The sequence below is a fragment of the Falco punctatus genome, assembly GCF_963210335.1.
Source record: "Falco punctatus genome assembly, chromosome: 8".
In the NCBI taxonomy this organism is placed as follows: Eukaryota; Metazoa; Chordata; class Aves; order Falconiformes; family Falconidae; genus Falco; species Falco punctatus.
This window is the reverse complement of record NC_137588.1, coordinates 12,303,424-12,327,775: the sequence shown is the minus strand read 5'-3', so window position 1 is coordinate 12,327,775 and position 24,352 is coordinate 12,303,424. Positions and strand designations below refer to the sequence as shown.

At 40.2% G+C, this 24,352-nt stretch overlaps 1 protein-coding gene across 16 annotated transcripts in view; it reads right to left on the bottom strand.

The window, feature by feature from the left end:
• Positions 1-24,352, bottom strand: part of ZNF804A (zinc finger protein 804A) — a 228,827-nt gene that overhangs the window by 86,484 nt on the left and 117,991 nt on the right. For 14 of the 16 annotated variants that reach the window (XR_013929986.1, XR_013929987.1, XR_013929988.1 and 11 more), the window contains one exon: positions 24,209-24,352. Coding sequence is in view for 1 of the 16 variants with exons in the window: in XM_080399324.1 (XP_080255450.1) it covers positions 24,209-24,352 (144 nt within the window). In the remaining 15 variants the exon portion in view is untranslated. The other 2 variants (XR_013929999.1, XR_013930000.1) reach the window with 1 other exon arrangement.

Sequence of the window (24,352 nt, the reverse complement as noted above, 5' to 3'; positions counted from 1 at the left end):
TTATCGCTTGAAACATATCATCTAATGTTCTCAGAACTGACTCTGAAGAAAAACAGTGAAACTTTTCATACAGTTTATGAAACCGAAGGGGAAATCATAACTAGCATCAGCATTGACACAGCCTCTCTGTATGGCATTAGTAACTCATGTAAAAACCAGTCATTCCCCCCCAGCACAAAGGCATCCTCTAAGGACTGCTTATTCAGAGAGGCTTTCATAGACCACCTGTGCAAAGCTTATCTCCCTAGTCTAGGAACAACTTTAGCAGGGTCAAGAACCAGCGGGAACAGTTCTAACAACAGCAGGAGCCAGAAAAATGTCTATCGGGGGATTTCAGGGAAATGCAGTTCAGGTATTACTATGTTAATTTGCTTTTGCCCTTAGATTAACAATTAAATTACATGGACTTTTATGATGCTGAAAATATGTAGACCATAAATTCATTTTCTGATCAATGGATGTAAAAAATTACAGAGCTTAACAGCCATGACATCAAATTTTGCTGCTTTATTGTCTTTTTCTTTTACCAGAAAAAATAACTGTATTGTCAGTAGCCACTGAGTCATGAATGTATGCGATTATTAGCTTTTAAAAATAACTCATCAAAATAAAACTTCCTTTTCTTACTCTGTAATTTTGAAATATTCGAAGCTGCAGCACAAATAGCATGAGCAGGTTGCTACAGCCCTTTGTATGCCGAGCACTAAAATATCAAGTGTTTGTGTTACACCTCAAAATTCTGGTCGTAGCTCTTTTTCAAGTTAGTTGCTTCTGAAAGATCGAACACAACAGAGTCACAGCTGATGTGGGAACTTTTGAGAAAGTAGATGAGTGATCAGGGAAAGAGGCCAGGGTATATTTCAGCCCTATAGCTTTACGTTACATTAAGAGAACCGACATACTGTCACACCTATACCACACAGCAGAAAATGCAGCGGCTGCTTAACTGGCACAAGGACTTTGAAACTGTAAAGGGAGGCAAAGCTAAAAGCAGTAATGGAGTCAAATTTCCAAATTGCCCACGTCGGCAGAGGGAGGACGAGCATCAGTCTCTGTTTTGGCAAACAACCTGCCAGACCAGGAAAACAAGGCACAGGTCTGCTCCTACTCTAGCCTCCAGCAACAGCAGCGTTAGGCTGAGACGGTGAAGACATGGGATATTTGGTCCTACAGGTGTGTTCAAAATCCAGCATAAGCTTCCCCAGTCTGTAACTCCATTTGCACCCTGAAAGGAGCTGGAAGTCCACTGCAGCTCCCTCCTGCCCTTCAAAAATTTGCTGATAACCTAAACATGGGGAACACAGGTTGGTAGTTCAGCGATGCTGTGGAGGTGACACAAAAGTGGCATTTGGATTTATTTAGAATAAATCAAGTATCTCCTCTCTCTAAATCCGTATATGAGACAAAACATATTGTAATTGTTAATAAAGAGGGGTTGGGGGCTTGAATTCAGTTTCTTTTTTAAAGAACTTGATTACTGCTTAATACGGGGATTAAATAAGAGTACTTCTTAGCTGCTGCTGATTCTTCTAGAAGCTGTGTGTGCTCCCCTTTCTCTGAATACTACATGACTACTGTTGAAACACTGTCACATAACTGAGATGGTTTATTGCTTCTTTATGTGAATTATGGTACGACAAACAGAGCAACAACGTGCTCATTAGATAAACACTTGTCACATGAAACCAGTTTTGTATCCCTTCACAAAGAGGCTTAAGCTTAATCAAAAATAAATAATAACAGAATAGATCAGAGCTCCTGTAAACACTCAAATGGGGAATGCATCATGCCATTTAAAGCAGAAAACATTGCTTACTAAGGTGAAAAACACACCTTCTCTGGTGGTTTGTGTGAGCACATATATTGTAATATTCTGCGACTGGAGTCTCCACCACTTAGCACAGCACAAAAGGGCAGCATCTCTTCACTTGTGCTCTGGTCTGCAATTCCACATATTTTCCATGACCATATCTTTTATATTATTTTTAAAAAAAGAACAAACAACCCTTTGTAAAGACTACAGAAGAACTTAAAACTCCAAGAAACAGATAGTGTAATACAAGAAGAACTTACCCTGTTAATGCTATAGTCCTTCTCTAGCAAAGTCAAACAAGGCAAGTTACTTCCAGAGAAAGGAGAAATGTCAAGATTTCTCAACGGAATTAGTAACTCAGCCACTCAAATAAGCAGACTAAGGAAGAAATCAATAGACAACAATTTTTTTTCATGCTTCCAGAACGGAATTAATTACTACAATATGTTCCTGTAATAGAAGAGGAAAAGGGGGAAATTTTCACAGCAGCCTACAACTGCTTGACGGGGAACTGCACAGCAGATGAGAGTCACTTGTTGCTAGCGGTGGAGAAAAGTGCCTGCTAGGGCAGTGCCGCACTGGAACACGTTACCCAGGGGGGCTGTGGAATCTCCAAGCCCTGCAGAAATTCAAGACATGGCTGAAAAAAGCCCCATCTTACTTGATGATCTCATGTTGGTGAGCCGCTAGCTCCTTCCAACCACTATTTTTACGATTTCCATCTTACGCAGTGAGTTATCCCATCGGCACTCTTTGTCAGTGTACAGGCTACACTGGCCACTTGCTTTGGTTTTGAGAGGCCTTTAATAAAGAACGTTGAGGTATTGCTGGAGTAGGAATAACTTTCAGTTTGTTGCAAGTTATAAGCTGCTTCTAACTGCCTCTGCTTATAGCTGTATGTATCTCACTTTAAGTTTCAAAATTTAAGCTTTTTTAAAAAAAATTGAGAGCTCCACCAATTTGCAACAGAACCCCATTTTATGTGATTAGATATTAAGCTCTACAGATAACAAGGAACATGCAGGCTGTGAATAATCTGTTCCTCTCCTATTTCCACCACAAACCACAGCCATACTCTCCTGACAGTCTTTTAATATTAGAAGAAATCTAACATACGCAGATATAGATATATACAGGATTTTAAACTAGCGAGTCCTTGGAGCCCATGAGATTGCTGAATAGATAGATTCAGTTGAAGTGAAACTGCTCTTTCTCCAGCACTGTCAAGAGCATCAACCCAGACTGGGGAGAAAGTGGGGATTAAGAGGAACGGAAGGTTGGGATTGTTTTACCTGCCAGTCATGGGCCCAAAGGAGGTCGGTGACGAGCAGGTGAGATTCTTCATGATGTGGGCGATTTTGTTTAACTTTAAATGAAGACATATAACGTTCAGAAACAACTACAACTTGCTCATAAGCACACCTGAGCAATACACAGCAGTTCAGTCTGTTGTGTAGTCTGCAGGAAAGAACTGTTGAACCAGCTTTTACATTCAGGTGCTACAAATATATATTCGATACATGTATTATGTTATACAACTGAAAATTCACAATGGTCTTTTCTACTTTTGTAATATAAAACTTGAAATTATCATTAAATATAATTAAGTTTTTGAGACTACTTCAGACTTGCATATGAAGCATTTTTCTTGTAAAGTGTGTTTGAGTTCAGATAGATCTTCCCATGTGCGTTCACGGGGAAAAAAAATAATGAAATGAGCTTAAAATGAAAACCAAACCCAAATGAAAACATTATTGTTTTCCAAATCATGGGGAAAATCAGAATATTAAATATTTTGCACACTTGCACCTGTAATATACATGAAAGCTAGTGGTTGTCTTTGATGAAGATCTTAATAATTACTCTTGATTAGGTGACTGCAAAAGAAATATGCTGAAGCAATAGCAGGAAAAATCAATCCTTCTCAGCTTTCTATTCTTTTTAACGCTTTTCCTTCAGAAATTATCTGCCAGAAACAAACACATACTTCATTATATGATGATTAATGCCCTTCCCAGCACAATAAGCCTCATGTTTCATTTGACATCATTCCAGTGCCTGCGCATCTTCTGCTCCTTTCCAGTATCCTCTGTTGCGGGATTCAGATAGCATTATGGCTTACAATTGAACAAGGCTCCAGGACTTTAACAAGTAACAGGTTACAGAGCATAAATTAAGAGTCTTGTTGATTTCGTTTGAAGATAACTACATTTTCAGAAGTTCACTAAATGGCCGCAGCATTGCCATTGTGCAAAAAACATTGTTTCAAGCCTACAGAATTGCTGAGCACTGCATACTGAATATTTCACTGCGATAGCTACTAACCACGTGTGTAACAACAGCCTGATCTTATTGCAAGCTGTAGGATATTTTTTTGTTAGCTTCAGCAAAAATCAGCTGAATACTCCATAAATATTAAGGCCAAGACCGAAGAAAACAGCATAGACATACAGAATTAGCATCTCACCTATCAAATTAATTTTACCAGATAATGAAAAGAACATAAAGCTGACACACACTTGTGCATCTGGAAAGTGGTTACATATGCTAGTGTCTAATTTAAAGTTATCTATTTTAATGATCCTAGGCCTAATTCCGCTTCTCTTGAAGTCAATGGAGAAACTCCTGCTGAGCTCAGGGAGAGCAGAGGTTTTAAATTCACCATGGAAATTTTCAGCAGCGCTTAAGGAAGCTTCTTCAGTCACAAAGATTAAAGACAAGACCGGTACACGTCACCTCTTTAAGGATCACTTTACCTTTGCAGCCACTCCTGCACCATTTAGGATTCTGATTCAAAAAGAACATATGCAACATTTTAAATCCTGTCAAGAAATGATTATTCATAGCACCGTTAGAGAAACAGGCAATGCTGTAGGGAAAAGAACTCAGCTCCACACTGCTGGGAAAACGCAGGTGGCCGTAAGTGTGGGGCTGCCCTCAGAGGCCACAGCTCCTCTTGCTGCTCCAGGGGGAACAACCCAGCATGGACCATTTCAGACATCATGTGCCACTCCCTGGTCCCACAGAATTATCCACCACTTTCACTCCAACAGTGAAATTTAAGCATCCAGAATAATCTGTCTGAGCATAGCATATACAAGATTTTTCAAGTTTGACAGTTCTGCTGCAACCAAAACAGTGATACAGGGAGGCACTGCCTCCTGGTATTTTCAGGTGGGCACCAGTCACTGAGATCTAAACACAGATGAGTGCTTCACTCTCTGGCCAGTTACAATTTCCCATGCATCAATAACAAGAGCTCCACAACATCCCACCTAAACTCTATCTGGAAAGCTTTAAACTATTGGAAAAATCCGCATTTGAGCTGCATTCATCTTCCATAAATCATTTCACAGGAGCAACGACTTCCTCACCAAGAACTCCTTTCACAGAAAGGTCACCTCTACATCTCTTTGCAGAGGGAAAATTGGATTTCTCTTCTGAATGACTTTCCAGTGGGAGACGATAAGGCCACAAAATGGATAGCTCCATAAACACACAAGTGTTGGATGGCTCAGCAGTTGACGTTGTCTTCTGCTCATTTTGGAGACTGTTTTGCTGTTTTCTGCATGAATAACGTACTTGGCAGCTCTGAGTTCTTCGAGACTTCATCCAACAACTCTTCACTCCCGTGCCCTCCAACACCTACCAGCGTCTGTCGTTACCTACCAGCTTTTCACCTTGGTCAAGATGGTTCACTGAAGTTCTCTTCAGTGGAATCATGCTGCTATTCTGATCTTTCCTCCTCCTTCCTTACTGAAGGAGGACACGATGCCCTTTCTACAAGCATGTTAAAAACTGCAAGCGGAAATTTTTAGTCTGTCTTTACTGTTTTAACCTCCTTGGTCACTGACATTCTTAGGAAAGACTGCCACAGAAACAAACCCGCCAAATCTTAAATCTTTCCAGCCTCCACAATATGCACTATGACTGAAAATGAGGAATTAATATTTACAGTCAGGTCGCCTAAATGTTATTTTCTCTAATCCTTGAAGGATACGCTAATAACTGTGATAGGCTGAAGGAGATACATGAATTCTCTCAAAGGAAGCTCTTTATTTTAATTCTTTATGTCAGAGTTAAATCACAATCCCCTTCTCACACCAGTTTTATATTGGATCAGTCAGCCGTTCAAAGCCTCTGCTCACAAATTGCTTCTCATCGGCAGGATCTGGTCCTTGCCAGCGATTATTCCAGGACCATGACAAGCTTCTTTAAAGAATGTATCAATTTGACCAATAAAAACTGAGATAAGAATAGGCCTTTGCTAATTTTGACACATATGTCTCAGCCACAGCTAACTGGCACAGACAAAATCTGAGTTATCCTTAAGCCAACCTTTAATAATACTAACCACACAGACTGCTCTGAGGAAAACACAAGGCTGCAGAAAAAAAATATTAAATATGAAGTATGCATCTTGCAAGGCAAAATGAAAACTGTAACCTGGCATTATTCTTTCATTTTCACCTGTGCAGATGAAGTGTGTTGTAAAGTAACTCTGGTAACATCCTGGTGACTTTACCACAAATAGCAGTCGTTGGTAGCCAGCAGTCAGGAGAGCACGTGTCTGCATTGTGTGTGTCTTCTACTGCATCCTTGCTTTTGCTGACTGAAATATAAGTAACTGTAGAGCAAGGATGTATGTGTCACCACATTACACTAATAAAATATTACTTACGTTATCAGTAAACCACAGCTTGGTGGCTGCTGAGGGAAACCAGCACTGCAACAGAGACCCCAATAGGACAAGCAAGAGATCATAGCAGAGGCCTTGAAGGTGCAAGGAATGGGATGACAGCAGGATCCCAGCACGATAAGCAAGTCATTAGTGTTCAGTTACTGCTTGCTAAAGGAATGAAACTTTAAAATATGGATAAAAGTGAGTTTAGGGATAAAAAGAAAATGAAGAAGTATCCAACATACGTAAAACTTACTATATGTAGCAAATTTGACTAAAATATAGTGAAACACTGGAGAAAGAGCAAACAAGCGAGGCACATATTTGTGCTAGTAAATACATAAAAATGACCCCAAATGAACCTCAGAGTGACCAGAAGGGAGCCATCAACATTAACTTCACCTTCCTCCTGGTAAAAAGGAGGAGGAAACCACAGATACCAACATCATACTCCCCCACCACATGAAGAATTCACGGTGTTTATAGCTTGTAACGACACCTTCCTTTTCTTCTTTGGGAGGACTGTAACACCAGAAAAGGATCAGACACTAGAAAGCTTATGTGTATCTGTATTGTTATCAGGAATGAGCTCTTGTAATTAGATAATTTGGACTATAAGCACCATCATTATAATTGGCCTAATAATAATTCTTTCAGTAGGCTGTTAGGACTTCAGCTAAACAAACAACAAATTCTTGGCTTTGCACATCGGGCGTGTTTCTTTCACCCACGTAACTGCAGAAGGTGCCTGGTGGGGTACCCCAGCCTTGAGAGCCAGCTGAACACCTGACGGAGCTGATGAACTGTACAGCAGGTCCAGTCTTCTGGTTTCATATAAACCAGAAGAAACTCATGACAACATTCTCTTGCCTCAATCAGATACGAAGCTTTCAGGAGATAATTTGCCCTTGATTAAGAATCACTAGGAAATTAATAAAAACAATAATTAACTAATAACTTAGAGCTCATTACTGAATGGAAATGTACCCAAATCTCAGTCCACATTCTTACAGGCAGAAAGCAGTTCCTAAGGAAAACCAGCAATATCCTTTTTTACCTTTCCTTTCTGATAACAACAGCCAGGATAGAAATACATCCACTCTCACGATACAAATTCTGATTAACAGGTGAGCATCACGTGAGGAAGACAGCACAGAGCACAACCTATGGCACTGAACTCTGAACTGCTATATGCTTAAGCTTTGATGAGATGAAGAAAAAGAAGCCCATAAAAAGCTATCTGACACATAAATAACAGGTAAATTAACTAGATGGACCTTCTGTATATCTTAGCAGAAGATAGATGTAAAATGTCTACGCCCCATGTGAAGGTATTTCTGGGTAAAACACTGCCACAGAAAATGGAAAAGAAGAGCAGAAGCTTCATCATCTCAAGGTCAGCATAACTGTATGTTCAGGCAAGTTAAAAAAAAAACCAACAAAAAAGTGCCTTCCTCTTTCCCTACAGTAAACTCAAAGACAAACTAAAGTACTCTGCAGCTAAGAACTACTGGTGAGAGCTATGAAAACCTTGCCCACTCTTCTTACAAAGACCAGAACAAATAATATTATTCTGAGAACTCCCAGCCCTGCAAAGAAACCTCTTACAATCCTCAAGCCCTACACAAGGATTGCTACAGCACTCCACAATTAATAAGTATTTACAGACCAGATTCTCTACTTTTGCACAAGATCTACATCATTCAGCAGAAACAGGTACCTTTGTTGGTCTTTAACTTGGCAGGAGAACCCTCTGGGTGATCACCATATTTTTCTGGTTCCTATTCACCAAAGTTGTATATTTTTTGATTTTGTCAACTCCACAAATCTCTCTCTTTCTAGAAAACCTTAAGGGCATTTTTAATGAAGAACAGAGGAAAAACTTTCCACAAATTTGGGTTCAATTTTCTTTATATACTTCTACAGATAGCTATAAAAAATAGAGAAGCAAATAACGACATTTCCTTCTAGCCTACCAAAAAATGGGCTATTTTCTCCACAAGTTATCTTCCCTGGAAACCTAGATCTTTCAGATACTGCTTTCAGTCTTTATAACATCCCTTAAAGTAGGCTGGTCTTAAAAATGTTGCTTCTGTCTTAAGGTTCCCACATTACTGCTCCGAGATTTCTTAGCAGCATGCTGTATTGCCAAGTGGACTGGGATAAAAAAAAAGATCTGTAAGACACCTGTTTTTCCCTCTCATATCCTCTCTGTTTTTTGCAAAATTGCCACAGATGATGCTTAGGGAAGGTTTGAAGAACACTACTTTACACAAACAACACTTTCTCCCTCTGCACATCCTGGATATATTGTTGGAATTCTGTCTCTTAATGGCATCAAAATGACTCATCCTTTATGAATGTCTTCAATCCATTCATCAAGCTGTCATCCCCAAAACTGCTTCTTGCCTTCTTGTGTAGGATGCAACCACATACTCACAGAAAGACTCAGAAAAGCTTAGAAAATTTCTCAAGTTCCAAAGCTTAGAAACTTTCTGAACAAAACTTACACTCTTACCTCTAACACAAATACACATGCATTAAAATTTCTTCCAGTTACTGTAAAAAGGGCAATTCAGCAGAGAATAGCATCATTTCTATTATGCAGTACATAAGCTGAAAGACCTACCATCCTTACCGGCGTGCCACAAAACCAGGCTACATCAGCAAATGAATGCATGGTACACCGGGTGGTGAGCACATGTGTAATTAAAGGAAAGCGTGGCCAAATAGGCTTCAAACAAAGACAATCAGGAGACCCATACACCACTTCTGGCTCGGACTCAGATTTATTGTAAAGCCCCAGTTGCGAAACAAAACAGCCTGTCCTTCAAACTCTGCCTGCAAAATGGAGTTAGTGTGAAGCAGCTGCCATGAAAAGCATTGCAGAGTACCAATACTTGAACTGATTTCTGATCTGAGAATATTTAGAAGGGGCTGCAATCCACATGACCCATTTCACGATGTTTTTGGGTTTTTTTAATTTATTACAGAAGCATAGAGATTAGCAAAGTCATCGAACACTGCTAACGTAAGGCAGGGGGATGGTTCACAGTTTCATCAGTCAAAACATTTCTTTAGATGGAGTGGCAGACAAACACGTGACTTCTTTCAGGACCATTTGCCATTTCACCAGTCTGCAAAGGCAGTGCCAGCACTCTGTGCACCAAAACCTGCACCTGGGCTTGGTAGGACATTCCCATATTTTGAGGAATCATGTCCCTGGGTAAGCTGCTAGCAGACAACTAAAGCTCTTCCTTGATCCCACTGCCCAGATTAGAGCAGTCTGTACTAAAATAAATAACTTGCTAAAAGATCACTGAAGATGGAACTAAAGTAATAGCTACTTAGTTTTACTAAGTTGGTTGTAACTTACATAGTGTTTTCTATTCTCATCAAATCTTGCTAATGTATAGCACTTTACTGCTTAGAGATAAACTGACTGTAGCTACGTTTTGAACTAACAGCTAATGCTAGGGCTTTAGCACTTTTTTTCTCTAAAATCTGAGAGTGCTAATAAGATTCCGGGTGAAAAATTGCAAATGGCCATCTTTATGAAAGAAAACCATCTCTTTTAACTCTAGCCTTCCAAAATGTATACTAATGATTGCATTAAAAATGGCAACAAATTGAAATAAACAAAGCCAAAATTAAATAATAGTAACAAAGCAAGAGAACCGCTTAAGAAATTTTGCATAATTTTAAGTACCTCTTGTATTCAAACATTAATACTTTGCAGTGTTAAAACTTCAAGCTTTCCTTCAATGGGTAAAAGATGGTGAAGTGTAAATTTGGGTACTTGGCTTCCCACCAGAAATTCTGAGCCTTCCCTGAGACTCTGCATATACACAGCTGCACCTGACACAAGCACAAAGCGGGTCTATTCATCAAATGCAGGCACATTTCAGCAATGCAAGTCCCCAGTACTTCTCACTGCTGAAACCAGATCTAGTGTTCTCCACAAGGCGATGAAGAGTTCTGATACAATTACAGGTAGCAGTCTCACACCCTTACAAGCAGATAAATTAGTGCAGCTTTGACTTGCTTTCTTGTCTTAACAGATGTTGTGAAACAAATCTCATGTGCCTACAAAGTGTACGCATCACTTTGATGTTACGAACGCTCATTTCTGCCTGGGGCAGTATCACTAACAATAAATCATGCTGTTTGACATTTCTACTGACCCTTAAGACACCAGCTGGCACCCTGCATGCAGCACATCTGCAATCTGTGTCCAGATTCCTGCGTACTGCCAGGGAAAGCATTCCCTCTCCCGCTTCTACTCTGAAGGAATTCTCCAGCCATTGACATGTTAAAGCTTAACTTAACACATTAACGGATGTAAAATTTAGGGAAGACTAAGTCATGTTACTTTTAATGTCCATTCACATATGAATTGGTTGATACTTCCTCTACTACAGTTCTTCAACTATTTGTGGTCTTTTGTAATGGCCCTCCGAATTAGGTTTACAATGGAAATGTCTTCCATTGCACGTTCTTAATCCTAAAGGTAATGGGAGAACCTGGGGTGACAATCATATATGTTGAAGAACTGGTCTTTCTAGTGACAGCTCCCAGGGGAGACAGAGTTGGCAGCTTGGTTTTCCAGGCTCAGCCCAACTGGAACATGAAACAAAACTCTATTTTTGTTTTAACAAAACTACTGATTTTGATAGGTTTGCCTTTCACTCTTGAAGATCCTGAATGTAGTGAAACCATTAATTACAACATCTTAAAGAAGTTATTATACTTCAGAGTCAATGACCTGAAGAGAAACAGTTTATTAGCCTTTCCCAGATCACTGTGTGTTCCCCAGTATTACTGTAACTTCACCATCTTCCAGGTCAGAGGGAGAAAAAAGTTAGATTCTAGAGCATGTCAGAGAACACGCCAGGAAAAGGAAAAACAAACAAACAAAACCCCCAAACAATCAAACCCCCCCCACATTAAAATTCATCAAACTCTCCCAAATAATATTATGCCACTGCACTTTCAGCAAGTGGAAGCAAAAGCGTTGCCTTTACCTTGCATTCTCTTCAATGTGATCTGATTAGTGCTGGGGTAATTGCACCATTCATCTGCTGACACGTAACCCAAATGCAGAAACCAGTGATTTTTGGTGACTCAAAAACTCAAACACAGAAAGTAGTATTTTTCCCTGGCCAAAACCTATCTTTCTGACAGCAATGAACTCTACGGTGTAACTGCTTTTTATTCTTTTACAGGTGCTAGGCTTAAGGAATACACCGCACCGTTCATCAGCACAGCACAACCACTCGACTTTGAGGGGGGCAGCAGCTGTCTGCCTGTGTGCACCAATTACACCGAACGGCAAGGATGGGAAGAGAAGTCGCTATCATCAGCTGAAGCCACAGGGGGCATTAATGTAACAGAATCTAATTACCTGCCTGGATTTTGGCCAGTGCACGACTGGAGTTCCCACCCTTGCTCCTAAGAAAGCGGTCTGGGAACTTCAATTATCCTGGTGGTCAAGGTCTCGGGTTTTGTATCTCGAAGGCAGCAACTCCGGCAACACAATTATATTGCTCCAATACTGAATCAAAGGAAAAAGTGCCACCCGTTGAAGTACCATCATGTCCTGTAGCACATAAATGTTAATTAGCTCTCTTTTTTTTGAAATTATGAGATGCTCTAGTCTTGCACAGTGTGAGATTTGATGAGATAAGAGCACCGGGTGGTACAGCTAATAAATCAGTTTACTGTACTACCTCATTTCTTTAATGAAAAGCAAATACCTGAGCCTTAGTAAAGCAAGAGCCCCAGGCATATACTTGCAAACCCAAATGCTGGATTCAATTTTTTTGCATTCTCTCCGAAATAGGGAGTGCTGACCTACTGCTAGTCATTAGAGAACACTCTCCTGTCAGGGGGCAACACTATAGCATAAACTTTGATGCCAGAATTAAAAAACACAGAAGAGATGACTGGCAAGGCCATTATGGGAGAATAACCAGTAGAGGTATAGTTTTCATACGGGAATAACTTTTAAAAGCTGACAAGAGCTGTCAAGGTGTCAGGGCAGGAGAAGAGCCAGCACAATTAACATATACCAGGCTTCAATCTACTGGGAGGGGAAAAAAGCAGGATTTATTTTGGACAATTACAAGTTAATAAATGGAAGTGTCAGTTCCTCTGTAGAGCACCCATTAAAGCATACTAAAGGTCAAAACCTCTTACAGTTTCTGTCATGGTAGGCAACACACTACCATATTTTATATTTCAAGCAATTTTATTGTCAATGACAGCAGATACAAATGTCCAAGAAGATATTTTCCTCAGCAATATAGTAGGCAGTTTACTTTGCAGAAATCACCTATACTCCCAGAAGTGACTACTATTTTGATTTTTTTATTATAAGCACTCTGTATTTTTTTAGATTTATTTTTTATTTTCCAAAGCACACACGTATGAGTGCGTGCTTGAAGTGGTGTGCTCAGGAGGGCACGCGATACCACTTCTTTACATCCTCCAGCTACACACAATCCCTGCCCCAGGAGTGACGGGCACCTATTCAGGGTGTCCGTTGCTGCCGAGAGCTGAGCAGCCTCCTGCATGCCTCTAGCCACCTCCTGCAGCAAGGTCAGCTCTCCCCTCAATAAGTGCAAGGGCAGGAGGGTATCGTTCCCTCCGCGACCTCACTGCCTGCTGTCTCCCTCCCCTCACTCCTTCTTCCCATTACATTCAGACCTGTGCTTCTGCTTCTCTTTCCTTTCACTTAAAAAAAAAAAAAAAATCATCAAAATAACTGGGTTTGCTTCGCCTGCAGAATTGCTCACCTTCTGCAGTGGACCAAGAAAAGAGATGTACACTATCTGAACCATGATATTCTCAGTTGCCTACTTAAGAATAAATTACAGATCAAGGATCTCCAGTTCAGATGGCAATTTGAAGGATTTGCAAAGGAGTCAGTCCTCTCCATGCAGACCCATTTAGGAAAGCACTGAAGCTCCTTTGTAGTGGGTGAATCTCCATCCTACAATGAGCAGCTAGTGAAGCTCTACTCAAATGGGGCCATAAACCTGGAATTTTACACTTTCTTACACTGAAAGAATAAAAAAAACTTCCAAACCTGGCACTTTTTAATACACAATATTTTCTCCTCACCATTGCTTAAGGAAAATGATATGACATTATATTTGCCTTGTTGATCTTCATGTTAATCGAGGCTGACAGATGAGTCATTAGCTAGTCCAGCTTCCCCTTGTTCATAGCCAGGCATGTGTGCACAGCCAAAGTAAGATACCTGAACAGTGCTTGTAAAGAAAATCTAGTACCTGCAGAGCCATTTGAAAAAGCTATCATTTAAGACCATTATTTAAGTAAAGTAAGCCTCCACCTCATCATCATAAGTGAAGTTATTCAACACCTGCCATTTTAAGGATGCCCAGCTCTTACCATTGCAAATCCTATTGCTCAGCTGTTATGAGAGCTTTGCTTGGATGGCCACTCCTCCTCACTCCAAATATTTTATTTTTTTTTTTTGGCATTAGGTGAAAAAGAAGGATCCTAAAATAGGCTTGAGTATAGCATATGCCCCTGCAGGAATTTTGGCATGGGGTGGATGGACACCTGCTTCAGGGCTGACCTACTTCTAAGCATCTGAACACAAAATCTCCTCGCAAAAATTCTCTGTATTTTTTTTTTTAGCTGTTCATACCCCAGTGATTTTGCCTGCCCCCCAGAAACCTTCTTTGCTCTTTGAGACATGAGTTGAACTCATGTTATATTGGGTCTGGCCTTTTGAAGATGTTGGCCGTGTTGATCACTATGGATTAACTCAGAATAGAGCTTCCACTGTGCAAGGCAAACGCCAAGCACTCAATGAAGAGGTCACAGGCTTTGCAGGCAGAGCAGATGTGAGAGACAGGTTAGGAGTCAAACATGTTCTTATTTAGTGAGCATATAACACTCACAGGTAGACTATAATAACTTATCATAGATGGTATTTTGAATATATTTCGCATTATACAATACATAACTTTTGGCCAACCTTATATAGTATGCTGATGACAAGAAAATTTACTAATTGGGGTATTCCTTAGAAATGCTAATCATGTAACTATGGGCAGAAATTAGGGAAGAAAATGAAGTAACCCACATCAGTAGCATGTGTCGGACTCATATCCAAACAAAGGAAAAAGAAAGATTCATTAAGCATAGAAGAAAAGTCTCCTGCTGAGGCAGAGAAGTGGGACTGCAAAGAAAGAGGAGACAGAAAGACAGGTGGCAGCAGCCTCTGTCTCACAAAACAGAAGAAAAAGAGAACGATTTATGTTAGCTTTATGCTTGCTTAGCAAAAGAGAGTGAAAACTAAGGATGAGTTTGATAAGCATCATTTTAATGCTTCACTTAATTTTTTCTATTTTATCTCATTTGTGAGTTCATTTTCAAATTAATATAGCCTTCCATCTTTTATCCTACCTAGTGACAGCAATGTCTCATACCACAGCTTTTGTCCGTGAGACAAAGGCTATTGACAACCTTAAGTATCCTTAAACTGCCCTGGTTTTGCAATGCTCACTGGAACCAGTGTGCCTCCAGGAAACCCCCTTTGGCTGGGGGACAGTTGCTTTTCTTGCAGCCAGGAGAGGGAATACAATAACAGTAAGGGAAGAAGTTGCACGGAGGTGAGGAGGAGACAACCTGATATTTAAGGGAGTCTGTGACAATGATCCCTAACCTCCAGTAACCCTTCTCTTCCATGCTGTCACTGTGAGTCTCTTGGTTTGTTTCTAGTTCTCATCACAAAAAAATTGTAGGCAGAAAATAACTCTCTGTAGTTACAAATCATGTGACAAAATGAGATCCTGTATCAGATGTGAATATACAGATGCCACTGCAGGCAAGCACTTAATAGCTATACAAAAATATACAATAAAGGTGGTTAAAAAGGAATAAATACAAATCAGAATTAAAAAAGGTGGAGGTTTTCATTTAGTAATTTTTTTTTTAACATTCTTCATTTTCAGTGCTAAAAAATGAAAGGTGGGTTACAGGTGCAGAGCCACCTTTTTGTGTTCTTTCTTGGTATCATTGAGTATATCAAAACAACAGAAATAAGTTACATCAGAGAAGCCAGGAATTTAAAAGTAGTAGCATTAATCATGAATGAAGTTGAATTAATGTTATTTATTATTTATATTACAGTATACCATGGGTCTCTTGTTGGTTTTAATTTAAGAAAAGATGCAACTTGCATAACAGAAAATTCCAGGAAAGAGAAGGATGCCTGCAAGAGGGAGGCACGGTCATGTAGACTGCTTGTATTTATATTGTCTTCTGCACATTGAATGTCTTAAGTAAAATAAATCATTCAACGAAAAGACATCAACACTTTCAGTCATTTGATGTTGAACCACTACCCTTCTGCCACTCACAGAGACTCTGGAAGAAATTGAAAGGTCCTTTACAGAATAAGTCAGGTTTGTCACAAGGATGTTTGTCATGAACAGGCACAGGTGAAAGCATAGTGAGAAACTAGGAGGCATTACTGGAACATATGTTTATGGTATCCTTGAGATGAAGGAAAAGGCCCAGCTGAATCCGAAATGCAGACAGGACTGAAGGCAGGGGCACACTTTTTGCTTTCCTCTACTCCGACTCTTGAAATCTTCTTCAATGAGGGCTACTGCCTGTCTGCCTTCAGAGGTCAAAACAGACTGCATGCCTGCTCGCCTAACCTGTCCCTTCAAATGCTCACACAGCCCTTACTTCAGCCTTTCTGATTTCATCCACGTGCAGTGTGAGGGAGGGGAAAGTTTAAATTAGGGAGTCACTTAGACCTTTACTGCACAGCTGTAGTGGTAGCACTAACTAAAAAACAAACCAGAAAAAAAGCCAAGCAGCTAACCACAGCAGCTCAAACCCCAAAAGCCAACCAGGAACACAGAAGAGGCTCTCCAGCTGAATTGTCCCAAGACTCCACTGATTGCATGTGGAAAAAGGAGGAAAAACCTGAGATCATATTGCAGACTTTGCTCAACGCACCCAGAGTGGTTTAGGAACTCGAAGACATTTCTGTATAAGCCGCCACTGAGCTGCAATTAAAACATGCAGAACAGTAAATATTGTTTCTAGAGTAGCATTAGCCTGCCTAAAGAAACCACAGCACTAGTCGCCTGCTGCAGGCGTGCCACCTTTCCTTGGATGTACCGTCGGTTAACGCCTGGCTCTGCAGACTTCCCAACGTCCTACTGCACACAGCGCATGGGCTGAGCAGGTGTCATCACTGGAGGGAAACCCACTACCACCTCCACGTAGTTCCTGCGATTTGTCACATCTCTTCACAAAAGGCAACATTATTGCAATGCTATGTTTTGTCAACAGGTCAGAACTACCACAAAGAGAAGAACCAGTGTTTTCTGAAATGAATGAAGGATTGATTTTGTACGGATCAGCAAAGACTGCAATAATAACCCTAAGATTTACTGTGGCTTGTACTGAAAAGGTTGCACGGTTCTTCCCGATGAAGAATGAACTCTCACATATAAACCAGCATGCACAAGCTGTAGGGTATAAAATACAGTTCTCGCAGAGTTTAGATGTGTCAGTGCATGGGGTTAATACCCTGTTTGCAAGCTATTAGTGGGACAAATAGGGTATATACTTCTCTACTGTAATTATATTTCTTCTAAAAACACTTTTTTCAGAAAAAATAAGTCAATTTGTTAATCAAACATTATTACAGAACAGCATTTCCCAAACATGAAAGACAGAAAATGTTATGCAGTATCTTTTCTGTTATAATTACTAAGGCAGGAACATAGTGATATGTCTTTTTTGGTAATGAGGAAACAGAATGTTCATTGGCAACAAAACTGCATTTTCAGTATTAATACCTTACTCAAGAATATCCTCATCTAACCCATCAGTGCAAGTTTTGAGCTAAAGAGTGCTTAAATACTCTGTTACACTGATAACAATTTCTGGGATTAAATTTTATAGGTAAAACAAAAACTGGAAGGAAAATATTTTTTTTCTTTCATCCAGGAAACAGTGTGTGATGTTTCTTCCTAAATATACTGAAATATACATAAAGAACAGAACTGTTTTATTTTAATATACATTCTATGAAGCAGAATAAAGACTATCATCGGCAGCCTGCCAATGTAGATGCAGCACTAACAGACCAGCAAAACTCTTTCCAAGTGTCCTTGTGCCTTAATGCAACAGGGCTGTATTTCACCTTTTCCTGCAGCCTACACTTCGTGCTGTCTACACCAAAACCTACCCCAAACCACCTACCAGGGGTGACCCCAGAAGCAGCACTCTTGGCAGCCCACAACCCAGAAACAGGCTCCCCCTTGGAAACCTCTCCAGCGTTTGCTCTGGACACATCCTCACACTGCAACGGGGCAGAGATCCCCACTCCATTTCCCTCTTCCTTTGTGGCCCAATGTGCTCCTGTCATGCTGGCAATTCTGCCTTCCTCTTCAGAGTAACAGCAAAAGGTTTGACGTTTTGTTTATGCTTTCTTTTTTTTTAAAAAAAAAAGGAGTTGAGAAAGGAAGAACAGAGTGTCTGCTCCGATGCTACCAGCAGTGCTGAGCTATAATTAATAGGCCTGGTGATGACCCGTATTAGCATTACTGTCAGTATCAGTGCTTAAGACTTCAAAGGAAGCTTTTTACCAAAAAAACAAACCAACCCCATTCCAGACAGAAAAGACCATTAGATAATGCAATAATCATGGGAAAAAAAACCTGAAAAACAGTGATGGAGCAGCGTGTGTTTGGAAGAGGAGGGGGTCATTTCATGGTTGTATGTGCATTAAAAATATACTTATGTATAGGAAAACACAGCTGAACATTTGTTCATGTTCGCTTAATATTTAAAAAGGCTACAAAGTTTACTATCTTTTCCTGAGGGGGGGGGGGGGGGGGGGGAAGATATATAGGAAGAGATGCTAAGTTACATTCTGGGAAACCAATAACAGTAAGAAAGAGCTACAAAACATCAATTCAAACAAAAATGTTTAAATCTTCATCTATGCTTGCTTAATATTCAGAAAGTTAAGACTGCCTGCCCACAAGGAGACACTGCGTCGTTCCATCTTTTAAGGTGAGAAACAAGCTGAAGTAAGGGAAGGAATGTACAATTTCTCCATTCCAGAAAACCCACTGCAAGAATCCTGACTATCCAATATTAAAAGGGACAAGTCACTTAGCTACAGGGATAGAAAAAAACACAAAGAAAAAGAGAAATACTGAAATGTACTTGAAAGAATTATTTTGACTTGCAAGGAACAGACAGAATGACGCTACACGTGCATCCCTGTGTCCCACAAGGTCCATCGAACGGGATGCACCAGGGTCACGCTTTCCCCACGAGGGCATGAAGCAGCTGGCATTGCACCTGTGCTCCTGCTGCCCGTCGCCACACTCCCTGCAAACACACAGTCGCCCCCTCAGTCACGCAAGGCACTGAGGGCTGGGCACCAAGACATCCACACGGGCATTCTTCTGATCCAAGACCAGCTTAGGTGGTGTTGAAGAAGTGATTTATTTTATCACTTTCAGGGATTTTCATGGCCATAAATTCTCACCATGGCCCTCCTGTCTCTTTCGTCATCTTACACGTCCCTCCTGGCAGGGCTCAGTGTGTTGCAAGGTCCAGGAAATGCAATGCTGTTTCAGGCTGCGTTGAGCTGCACCGGGGCTGTCGGCTAGTGGAAAAGGTTGGGACCCAGCTGAGAGCAGCCGACCTTCCCCCTCCTCCCGCATCTCATCAAGCAGAGCCTGGCAAAGCTGGACACAGAACGCTGTCTTGCTTTGCATCACTCCTTGAGATCCCCTTCACCATTCCCCTATCAGGTAGCCAACTCCAGCTTTCCCACAGGAAGGGTTACACTTAAAACTTGTGAAACAGAAGTTTTAATATTCTTATCTTATGAAATCTTAGTGGTGAATATATCCCTCAAAACTCTGACCCACTATTCTCCCATTTGTTTTGCTTATGAAGCAAATCTTCATTTTTCAAGTTCTTAAGGTTTTATTCTGCAGTACAACAAAGTTCTTTATTGACATACTGCTCTATGAGTATGTCAAAGATGACGCTTTTTTTGAGAACCACCATTTCTGCATTTCCAAGATGATACAGAACACATTGCCTCTCTCTGATTCCAATAGCTCCAGGGGAGCCCAACCTGCAAAAAGCACGCCTGAAAAACATGACATAAAATACTGTTGGCTCCAGGCAGTTAAATTCTTTCACTTTGTAATTCTCGCATTATGTATCCCGTTTCCCTTCACACAGGTATGAGCTGTGTGGCTACGCCAGGAGCTGCAGATGGCCTGGGCACAGACCCACTGTAGTGTTTGTGTTGTTTTACGCCGGCCGGCAGGCGCCCTGCGGTGTGCTCTCCGCAGGCGCCAACCAAGCAGAAAAGATGGGATTTTTTTCTTTTTTCATTTTAAGAGGTAATAACTTTACAATGAGATATTTTTAAAAAGCTGTAATGATGACTACAAGGATTCACTGCCTTGTTTTTAAATGACAGAATCAAACAACTGCTAACACCTATTTTGGCTGAGAGTACTGGCATGCCCAAATGTGCTACACTGCTCTTACTTTATAGCTTACATGCTTCATACCTCATAGAAGGTACAGCATTAGTAAATTAAATATTTACTATATACTATATACTAACAGGGGTTTCATTATTGTTATGCCTAACTGTAGCCTTCCACTTCTGAATTTCTTTTTCTTCACCCATATTCCATGAAATATTTATTCAATAAACACACAAAGACAACTAAAGTTTGGACTTCTGGTTGGCTACAGATTGATATTCTCTAGCTTATTTGGCACTGATCTCTAAAAAACATGCAAAGAAGAAAAACATGTAAGGAGAGAATAATGTAGACAGGAGAAATCTGTGTCTGGACTAGGGCAAGGAGACAACTACTAATTTAGCCTTCCTGCAAAATTTGTGCGTTATTACCTCCCTACAATAGTAAATACATTTTCAGAGCAGGGAGATCATTTTCATCCAGGGAGACACAGTTTGAGAAATGACCTCTGGTTCTGTGGGGAAAATTCCTACTTATAATTTTCTTACTTGATTTATTTGCATATCTAGATAGAAATACATTAGGGCTATTAATTTTATTTTTCCTAACAGCTTTTCTTTTATTGTTGTTGTTCGAAATTTGGAAGAGCACTCCTGGGAGAGGAAACAGCACCAAGCCCCGGTGGGCCGCCGTGATATTAGGCAATTAATCAGAAGTTCTGGCATGGAGAGGAAGACTTTCAAATACAGGAATAAAACATCTTTGCTCTTGTAGCGACAAGAAGTCTCTTGAGAAATGACTGTTGGAGGGAGCTAGCTGTGTGATCCAGCCTTCTTCACCAGTGAGACACCACAACTCACCAGCTCTGAACGGCTATGAGACAAAGGTCGTTCAGAGCCCAGGACTTCATGCTCAGCCACATTTATCAAAACTGCAGTGTTCTGAGGAACTCAGGCAGGACTTTTTTCCCCCTGCATAAATACAGCACTTCAGAGAGCTCCTCATGCGCTTCCAAATACTTAAGAAATGTTGCATAAAACCATACAGATGTTTTTAAAGCCCTGGCATGGGTCTCAAAAGCTGCATTCTGTGATTTTAGATCGTCATCATCAAACAGCAATTCTCTTCTTACTATATGAAATAACAGTGGTTCTGCCTTAGTTACATTTCTCTCTGTATTGAGCCCAGAACATTTTACCTGCATTATATTTTGGTGTTTTTTTCCTTTTTTTTTTTTTTTTTTTGTTATTGTCTAACTGCTTGCAAGTTGCTTTTCCAGAAGTATTTCATAAAGGCTACAGATATTGCTCTCCAAACCACATTGTCAAAGCTAAGAACGAGAAAACACTAACAGGCAGTGGAGATCTTGAGAAACTGCTCTGAACTCCTTCAGGTCCTAGGAGGTAAAATTATTTCCCCCCGTTTCTACCCTTTCTTTCTGGACTGGTCAGAAGGACCTCATACTATCTCAAAGCGAGTGTTCAGAAGCTGTAAGGCACAATAAATCAAAACTCAACCAACCCCTGACAGTACAGTGCCCCCCACCCCAAAGAGGAAAACTAAATAATTAGAAAATCTTCTATTGCAAATCCTGTAAATTTTCTGTGCTAGCAACCTTCGAATCAATGGAAAGAAAATCTTCTACAGTAAAACTGAGGTACAGGAGCTGTTACAAATATTTTCACCGGTACACCACCCCATGGCTTAGATAGGGTGCTAACAATGCTCAGTTAGGACTAAATATGGCTCTTCAGAATAGCAGGGATGAATTCAGGTTGTGGCAGAGCTTTCATCCATTTGATCATACAAAAACCACTGTCAGGTGCTGGGAATGAGACACTGAACTGGCTGCTTACAGCTAATTCTTGGATCATGGGAACTTTTTTCTAATAGGTGCTTTCCCTTACCTGTCCATTATTAGTAGAAAGGTGTGATTGAAGGGAGAAAGTTAAGAGAAAAAAATATGAAGCACAATCCAAAACCAGATTATCTGTTCCTCTCACCCCTATTGAACTGCTGGAAAACTTCTGCCATTGAGGTAGGAAGTTTCAAAGACAAATTCAGAGCATTCAACAGTAGCATCTGCAATGGCTCTAGCACACTTAGCAAAATCAGGTTACTCAAAAAAAGCAGGTGGTATGAACTTTCTTGAAAAATGAGCAAATCTGAGTGAGCTTGCATTGCAGCATTTGCTGCCTGCCCCCTTTTTCACCCAAAATACAGGAAGAGGAATGGGTTTCCTTTATAACAGCAGTGGAAACCAACACACACAAAAAAAAAAAAAAAAAAACCCAAACAAAAAAAACCCACAACAACAACAACAAAACAAAAAAAACTCCAGAAGAGTTAAACTTGACTTAACCTTTTAATCTCAGGAATCAATAGTCTAATTTGTCAGTAATACTACAGAAAATTATTGCTCTGCCCAAACAAGCATCCATACTGTTTTTTCTACTGGAAAACTAGAAACTTTTGTCTGATTTCCTACCAGGAAGATCAGAGTTGTGGAGGTCTTACAGAGGAAGATGGCTTCCTGTGTGTCACCAAAACCACCGACAAAGCCACATGCACACACATACACAGAGGCCTCATGCAGAAAAGATGGAGAGGTATGATCTGCCATGCTCTGTCAGACCCTTCTGCAGTGCCCACCGCCTCCTGCCTAAAGCCATCAGGAAAGAAGAATAACCATATGAGCCGTTGGAAACAAGCCCCAGGTCTCACACCTGACCTCAGTTTCAAAATCAATTTTTCATCAGTCCTGAATAGAGGAACAAACACTACAGCCTTCAGGTCTTCATTTTTTAGAAGTGCTTCAGAACACTGAAAAATTAATATATAAACATCTTGAGTTCAAGTGAAGAAGATTCTGCCCATCACTTTCTTTTTTGCTGCCTTCCATCAATGAGATGCTGCTGTATGGACGTAACACCTGAAGAACCAGTTCCAGCTTATTTTAAATAAAAATATTTGCATCTCATAATAAACATCTATAGGATGCAAAGAAGCTAGCTGCTGATTTCTTATCTAACATATCTTTCTCTCCAGCTTCTCACAGACTGCTATTGCTGCTGAAGTCCACATCTCCATACTTCTCAAAACTAAATCTAACACACTGACACCGTAAATTATGGACTAAATAAAAATACCAGTGAGAGAGAGGGAGGGAAGTGTTTCAGGGAGGAGCACTGAAGGAAAGAATGGCAAATAATTGGCTTACATAATGCAGATATAAAACACATACAGCAATTAATCCATGTTCACTCTGAGCAGAATTACAGGACAAGGGAAGATTCCATTAGAAAGAAAAGCAATCAACCAGATCCACAACCACATGATTTCACCAGATTAAATAATTAAAAAGAAAAAGATACAGAATAATTGTCAGCTAAGTGGACTAAGTAGAAATTTCCTGCACACATATTACATATCTTTACATTATCATAAAATATCTCTATAGTACAGTCAAGATGCATTGTCTTTTCCTCCAAGTTACATAGTCCCGACTCCTCAGGCAACCAGGACGTTACCCTGGGATGCACTGCCTCTCTTGTTACGTGGAAGCACTGCTTTTACATTACCAAAGCAGGACACACAACTTGGAGGTGCAGTGATAAAATGCGGTGGTAAAAATGCAAATGCCGATGTTTTAAAGCTAACATGTATCTGCTTGTGAGCTGAGCCAGAAACTTTTCATAACTGCAGTTTTCTAATATTCAGTATATTTAAGTAAAATCATATAGCCCATTTCAGAATGGTATCTGCACTAAAAGAAAATTTACCAAAAATTACGTGGAGTTTCTTATCCACATCTGTTACAACAAATGCTTCCCATAAGTCATCTCTTAGGTATACCACAGTATTTATGTGCACAATTAAACCGCTAACAAGGAAACTCTACATTAACACTCGTAATCATATTTTTTCATCATTCCCTGTTCATCTTCACATTTCAAATGTTCACATTTCCCTTTCTTTCCATCTCAGAGTTTTCAACTCTGAGTTGTTACATGAAGCAACATCTTCATGTCAAGATTTCTTTCTAAGAAAACAGTGTATTTTGCTTCCCAGAACCTGAAATTTGGGCACAACTCAACCCTGATTTCCAGGCTCACCTGAAGGACATCTTACTTCATTATTCCACCTGAAACTAAGTTGAAGTAGTGAGCAGATTCTTCTTACCTGTTTGTGAGCATGATCATAAGAGTTAATGTGATTGTCAAACTCCTGGTGTTTATAGTACTGCTTGTCACAGAGTTCACAGTAGAAGTTGGCTTTAAGATCTTCCAGAGCTTTTGCTATCGTGTTTTTCTTTTCAGCATAATC